This window comes from Entamoeba invadens, assembly GCF_000330505.1.
Source record: "Entamoeba invadens IP1 unplaced genomic scaffold scaff_1105074726715, whole genome shotgun sequence".
NCBI classification, from domain to species: Eukaryota; Evosea; order Mastigamoebida; family Endamoebidae; genus Entamoeba; species Entamoeba invadens.
The window spans coordinates 17,716-26,086 of record NW_004440286.1 but is presented as its reverse complement, the minus strand read 5'-3'; the positions used below and the strand labels follow the sequence as shown (position 1 = coordinate 26,086).

At 25.7% G+C, this 8,371-nt stretch overlaps 1 protein-coding gene across 1 annotated transcript; it reads right to left on the bottom strand.

The window, feature by feature from the left end:
• Positions 1-2: 2 nt before the first annotated feature.
• EIN_483790 (protein kinase domain containing protein) lies at positions 3-2,259 on the bottom strand (the record flags this gene model as incomplete). Its single annotated transcript, XM_004255840.1, has 3 exons — positions 3-156; positions 245-964; positions 1,067-2,259. Coding segments are annotated over 3 exons (2,067 nt in total), but the record flags the coding sequence as incomplete, so codon positions are not given.
• Between the last annotated feature and the right edge of the window lie 6,112 nt (positions 2,260-8,371).

Sequence of the window (8,371 nt, the reverse complement as noted above, 5' to 3'; positions counted from 1 at the left end):
TAAGGTATATTCATCCCTTTTATTCTTGTCGTGCAATGAATAGTTATATATGCAGTCATTGTTTTTACTGATGAATAGGGTCTTAATATAAAGACTTGAGGGTCGAAGTGAAAGACGTATTTTGGACAGTTAGGTACGTGGAATATAATCATCATCCTATTGATCAATACCTTTCAATACTTTTATAATTACATTATAATCAAAAAGACATGCACATGTTTATAATTAAATATAAATAACAAACCATTTGTTCCTACTCCTGTTTTTAATTACCATTCTTTCAAAGCGTGTGTCACCAACATTAGTCGCTTTTTCGTCGTTACCAAAATTTAAACAAGTTGGTTTCAAATCATATTTAGAGAGTTTTGATGGTTCTATTTTAGACGAACCATTGATGTACAAGTAATATATCGGTTGCTGCTGTTTAAAAGTTTCAATCGACACTTTATCTGTTTTAACAAGAAGTACAATAATAATAATAAGTATTAGGATAACAACAATAAACCCTATTATAGACCCAAAGACAATGCCAAAAATCTCACCAATAGAAATAGATGGTTTGTAACAGCTATTTACATCTTTTGGATCTGTTACATACCCTTCCTCACAATAACAAGTCAAGTTGCAATTGGTACCACTATCACACTCTTCTGTAAATAATGGGTTGGTGTCTATTTTTCCATTTCCGCACAATTCGTGTTTACAATTTCCTTGTCCATCACTGAAAAATCCCAATTCGGCATGACATTCACAATTTTCTCTGCATCCATCACTTCCGATTTTACACATATCTCCAGTGATATGGCCACTTGTACATTGAGAGGAAATACACAAGTGATTTTTAAGTGTTGTTCCTGGCTCACATTTACAGTATTGGTCGCAAAAGAGTGAATCAAATAAACACTTTCCGTTTGCGTCTTCATTCCACGTTCCTTTGTCGTAACATTTTCTGTGACAATTGTCTCTTCATGTTATTTAATTAAATTTTAATCATAACATTTGTATTCATAAAATAGTTTGAATATCATCATTAAAAGTATAAAAATATTTATATCAAAGAACAAACCCACCATATCCATCTTCACAAATACACTTTCCCTCACGAGTTGAACATGAACCATACCCCCTTTCATTATTACAATCGTTTGGACAAACGACTGATATTTCAAGAGTTATTAAAGCCTTTTGGTCATTGGTCATGACTGCAAACGTTCGTTTCCCTTTATCACTTCCTTTAATTCTCACAAGAAAGCCTTCATTGTCGATATACTTATAAGCACCATATCTCTTTCCATCCCAAGCTTGAACACAAGTAGTTCGTATAGCACCGTTTTCGTCTGTTTCTTGTATGTATTCTTGTAAATAACATATTCTATTCTGTTTTCTTGCATCAAAAAGGACGCTGTAATTCCCATTAAATTTAATTTCAAAAACTGCCAACTCCATATTAATCTGTGGAATACAAGCAGGCGCGCCAGTGATAGCTACATCAGCAAAGTCGATATCCCAACTGATTTTTTTATCAAGATCAAAGGCGAGTGGAGTTATATCACTTTGGTTGAACTCCCTCAGAACTCTTCCTAGTCGTCCTTCTTGTTCTGAAATTTCCAAATGGAAGTCTGCAAATGCATAGTCTTTTGTTCTTATAAAGATATAATAATATTTTAAATCGGTAATATTGTCTCGTAATATATTGGGGATTTGGTGTCTGTAGTACTTCTTTTCTTCCGGCATGACGGTGTACCCATAGCAATTCTTTCTTTGTCCTCTTTGAGATTCTGTTACTGCAGATATTAACTCATAGTTTGTGTTGTTCTCTTTTGTGATAACAATTAAGAAGTGGTCTGTTGTGATAGAGTCTGCTCTTAACTTAAACCATTGCCCCAAATTGTATTTCTTTTCCTTGGAACAGAACCCATAATCAATATAACTATTTTGGTCAATTCGAACTTTGATGGGTTTGTTTAAAAAAACTTCGGTTAGATATTTTTCTGGTGGTAACCAAGAGCCATCAGCTTTAATTATTTTGTTTGTGCTTAATATACAATCAGTACCATTTGTAAGGTACACATCTGATGTATCAAGATATGGATTGTTAAATCGACAGTTATTACAAGAACGGTCATTGTCATATTCAGTCTTACATTCTCCGGTACATGTGTATTGAGTAATACAGCCATCTGGACATCCCGGAGAACACTGGAATGAATACACCAAAGTGAACAACATAAATAAGAACGTGCAACAAATATAACACATCTCTATGAATATACAATTTTTGAGCGAAAAATCTTTTATATAAACCCTTATATTTATATTTTCATTCAATTTAAAGACGTAATAATGCTCTTTCTATTACAAATTAAGTGTTTACCATGATCCAAAAACTTATTGGGTGCCGGTATTATTTAAAAAAAATGTAATAAGTTTACCACCGATTTTTATATCAATTTTATCTTGGAAAAAAAACAAATAAAAAATAAAAAATTAATACCCAATTTCTTACATCTATAAATCAATCCTTAATTATCTTAATACCTCTTAAGTTTCTTGCATCCATTTTATACTTTATCTGTATTTTGTGTGTTATAGATACCCGAAAACCCAATCGACACTGAAAAAAATATAGACAAACCATAAATTATAGTAAATTATAGTTTTTTTGCTTTTTGTCTCGTTTTTTCAATTTTTTTATAAAAACTATTAAATAGTTTTGAAAAACTATTTATATGGTTTACTAGTCGTTTTTTGGTGCCGGTTAGCTTTCAGGAATCTGTACACATTATTCTTTTTTATCTTTAAACAAGCAAGCCAACTTTTTGAAAACTTACTATATTCACAAATAATTTTTAACAATAACCCGCTTTTATTTCGGCATTTAACAATGTATATTAAAGTTCTAAAATAGTATGTCTATCTGTTTAATTAAGTTGTATTTGATTGGTATTATTATTATAAATTATCATATAAGAAAGGATGAATCATTTTTCATGTAGAAACAAACAAAAAACAAAAGGCAAACGTAAGAAACTAATTATCTTATGTTTGAAACCTAAGTGTTTTCATATTTTTTAGAACTAACCGCTTATGATAACTTTAAAAAGATATCGTATAATAACAACGAAAAGAAAGTATATACCGATGTTCGACTATAGTTTCGACAAGTATTAAGTTTTAGATTTGTTATTTTATTACTATTTGAATAATTTTAAACAAGTTTCTTCATTTGGTTTCAAAAAATTGCATAAATATAACTTTTCATGTTTAGTCTTTACAATGGTATAGAAATTATTAAATTAGTCGAAACCTTTGTCCCACATCTGTAATTGGTTTAACAAATTAACTCCATTTCATAAAACAAGTTAATTTATATGACAATTTTCAATAACTTATGTTAAATAACAATTACTTTAACGAATATATTGCCCAAAAATCTATTGATGCCGACTTAAGAAACGATAATATTCAAACAATTCAACCAAAATGGTGATAGATGTTGTAATAACTGGTTATAATAAATTATAAGATATAGTATATTAACTAAATTATACTTTACTAAATTTTACCTTTTATCAAAAATACTAAAAAAATAAAAAAAAGATCGTAATAATGTTTATTTATGAAACTTATAAATTTTTGAAGAGCAAAAAAAGGCATTTTTAATTTTATTACATTATTTTAAAATCATGATTATAGGGGTGTGATAAAATGGCTACTACCCAAAAAATGGTTACTGTCAGTGTAGAACTTCTTTTTTGTAAAAATGAAAAACATTTTATTTAACAAAATTAAAATGGAAATTGATAATGAAAAAGTGGACTTTTGGGTTTAGTGAATAAATTTTTTTGATTTGAATAAGTAAAAATAGATGGAGTGTGTGTAAAATATCAAACCATAATTGAATTAACAATTAATTATATTTATATTATTAATTTTATAAGGTAATAAACCATAGTTAATAATTAAGTCAAATTATAAAACTCCTGCCCAAATTGAAAACATTTGTGCCTATGTCGTGTTCAGTTTATGCGCCCTTTGGTATCGACTTATCAAAGGGTGATATTTTTCTGACTTTTTTTTATTATTGCGGACTTGTTCTTATTATTTTCACCACTTGTTAACACATATTATATATAATATTATTGAATTAATGGAAATACAAACTTGTATGTTTAAGTTGTTGTTATATTTGTCATTTTCTTTAAGTGGCTGCCGAGTTGCCACATTATTTTAACACCACTTTTGGGGTTTTATATGAATAACTCGTGTTTTAGGTTTATAAATTTTAATTTGTTTATTGGTTTAATTTAGTTATTTATTAATAAAATATGATTTGATTTTTTGAACTTTTAACTAAAACTCTATAATAAATAAAACAATAAATTGATTAGTTTTATTATAATATTTTAAATTATATAATAATTGTTTATAGTTTTAATTTAATTTAAATGTTATTTTTCGATATACTATATAATAATAACAATATTATTATATATAGTAAACTGGTTTTATTTATAGAAGTCTTTAATAAAAAAATCAACTTGTTTATCTTGTACATATCTTTGAACCAAGTGGTTCTTATCATTCAAATTTTGAATCTCAATCATCTCTTGATGTTTATATATAAGTTAAATAATGCATATGTTTATTATATAACTATTTTAATTTTTTATATGAAGTAAAATATAGGATCATAAAAATACATTGATTTAGATACAAAGGTATCTACATGTATTTCGTTTATAAAAGTAAACAAATAATGATCGTCACTAGATGTAATATACATGTTTGTAATATGTTGTATTGTATAAATTGTATATATCATCGATTTTTTTTATAAATATCGAAAAAATTCAGACTTAAAAATTACTCAAAAATACAAATTTTATTCAAAAATGAAAGATTGATGATTACTATTAGAATGATCTGTATAAAATACAATTTCAGTTCACACAAAAACATTTTTATAACAATTATTAAATAAAAATAAAAAATCCCAATATAAAAAAAACGAATTGTTTTTCAAGTGTAATTCTTAATTTAATTGGCTGTTTAAAAATTTTTGACATATTTTCATCTGACTAAAATAAACTTTCCCAAAAGTGCATTAAAAACAACAAAAAATAATATTAAAAATTTTAGACTATTTGTTGAAAATGCTAAATAAAATGTTTTTCATTTTTACAAAAAAAGAAGTTCTACACTGACAGTAACCATTTTTTTTGTGTAGTAACCATTTTATCACACCCCTATAATCACAAACATTTTTTAATGACCATTTATTATATAAAACAGACAAAACGTAATTATATTGAGTAATTTATATCGTCCACAACTTTTTGGCGATTGTTTACGAAAAAAAAATTAACAATACATTAATGAAATATTGTCTGATCCATTTGTAATTTGCACAGATTATATCATAAGCATTTTTTAAAATAATTTAGAAATGTGTTAATTTTTATTGAAAATATAATGTTGTAATAAATGTGAATAATTTAAAATGATATTACTTGCTTTGATATTGTTTTATTGAACTGTGTCTTATTTTAAACAACAAATAAATAATTGATTTGATTGATAACGCGACAAAAAAAACATTTCAACATCATAACTGAATTAAAAAATTAATTCTATCAATATCAGATAGAAATGATAATATTTCCAACTTTTAATTATCTATTAGTTGCAAATTCAACAAGAAATTATAAGAAGTTGATAAACAACGACGTTAATACATACAAGATGAATTAAAAACAAGAACTTCAAGTTTTTTAAGACTAACTTTGTCAAATGATTATATGATATTATATATATATACAAATTTAAAGTTTGTGTAAATTAACTTTAAATTGATTCTTTGTATGTCTGGTGATTATATATAAACTAATGTTTATTTTACATATTTATTGTTGTTTGTTACAAAAAATAAAAATTATACACAACGATCTTTTTTGCTTTTCAAAAAAACATTAAATAACAAAATAAATTTTTGATTTTATTATTAGTTTATTGACAAAATTATAGACCAAAAATGTATTAGTTAAAAAAGGTGCAGAAAAAACAACTGAATCTAAAAGATTTAAAGAAGTAAAATTTATACTTTTATACCAAAATGAAAAATTTCATAGTACAGATACAGGAAAAACCAGGGACCAAATCATAAACCAGGGACCAGACTAAATTAAGCTGTTTTATTTTTGGTATAAAGTTTACTTGTTATGGAAAAATCCCCAAATAATCGGGGTTTTGGAATGATACGTTGGTTTATTTTCAAAAACCAGGGACCAACTATTAATAAACACACTGTTTTTTAAAATAAAATAGAAAAAACTATAAAATATGAAACTCTTAATTAATCATTCAGAGTTGTCTCATTTGTTAATGCTCAGCCGATCCAAAGAAAAGTTTGTTTTTTATATTGATTTATCTTCCGTTGTTTAATACATTTAATAATTATCAATCATTTACTGAATGCCTTATGTTTTAATTATTTGTTTATTATTTACTTTATTTTCATTTATTGCTTGAGTCACTTTTAATGCCGAACGAAAAGTGACTCATCAAATCAACCAAGTGAGTAGAGAAGACTACGACATCTACTTTGAAAAAATGAATGAACGATTTAATTGAATGATTATGTTGAAGTTAAACATGGTTGAACAAAAGAATAATATTTGATAATAAAACAATAATTAATAATAATAAATTTACTATTATAATCCACATTAAGCTGTTGTTTATTCATACTTTATACAACACATTCATTTTTTTTTAATCCCGAAAAATAACCGTTTTTAAGACCAAATAATAAGAAAATTACACACTTATTTATATCTTTGCCTGTTTTATTGTATAAAATCCTCTTAATATTCAATAGCTTAAATTAGTCTGGTCCCTGGTTTTTCCTGTGGTCCCTGTTAATTCCTCTATCTGTAATATAATTTTACGTCAACCTTACAAAAATACTCAAATAATATATAAAATTGATTAATAAATTAAACACATTTCTATTGAGAATTAATATTGTATAAAAAATAATATAAACATATATTTCTTGTGTATACAGTGGCAATATTTAAGTACTTAATTTGGAATAAACCCACTTAAGTGAGTAAATTTTGGTTTTATTTTTAGAAATAACAAAAAATTTAAATTACTGAAATTATGTTATAAGACAAAAACAAAGTAGAATTAAAATTTAACGAACAACATAACAAGAGTGTTTCCAAAAGCAGTAAATATTTTTTTTGGAAACCAAACTTAAATTGAATACTTTCTATCATTTTAAGTATGAAAAGCAAGTCATGTACTATTCCGATTTGAAAAACGTACTGATTATCTTCAATAATGGAAACAACAACCTGAACTTTAAAATATTTTTATTTTGTTTTTCCTGATCAAGATCTAGTAAATAATTTACAATTTGTTTTCTTTTGTCAAATATGAAATCACGTCTGTTGACCAGGTTTACTTTGTTGAACAATGGCATTTTATACCACCCAAACAAACACTTAAAAACGCGGAATCATTATCTAATTTTCTAGACAAATAAAGACTAAATGAAAAGACATCGGATGTGTCTTTTCATTCATTCCATAAATTAATGGATGTGAACGAAGCACTTTTGCCATCAAATTAACTTTATGACAATCACACCAATCTTTATTCATTTTAATTCCTTTATTTCTCGTGTACTCCACAAACAATATCTTAATTTTTTATCTTTACCACATATATTAGCCGCCCATCTGTGGTGATGCACTTTATTTTTCCAATTTTAATTTTAGATGCAACTAACTGAATAATCACTTTATCAAGAATATTTTTTCCAATTGCACATTTGTCGAGAATAAAAGAAGATATCAGATACTCTGATATTTCTAATTGTTCATTCACAAATATTAAAATTATTACATAATATTTTTCTTTGAAACTTTGTTTTCGACTATTTGGAGACAAATAATGGGTTTGCTTTTAACCATATTGATAGTGAAACAATTATTTAGCAATTATATCAATATCTATGTATTTTTTCCCGCTTTTTTACTCAAATAAATTAAATTTGTTTTTTATTGTTTGGTTTTGTAAGTATTTTTGTTTTTTTATTTTTTGTTTTTTAGGAGTTTTAATTAATGTTTTTGAAATAATACAAAATGTTTTCAATATTATAGCAACAAATATTATAATTTACTATAATTTGCAAACGAACCAAACTTTTTTATTGAGCCGGACTTTTTTCCACCAACTCTATTTCCAAAAGGAACCTTTTATTAATATTTTTTTTAATTTGTATACCATAATTAAATTAAAACAAAACAGCCTCTTTCGATAAACTTAATCAACTTTTTTTGAAACAATCAATGTGTAC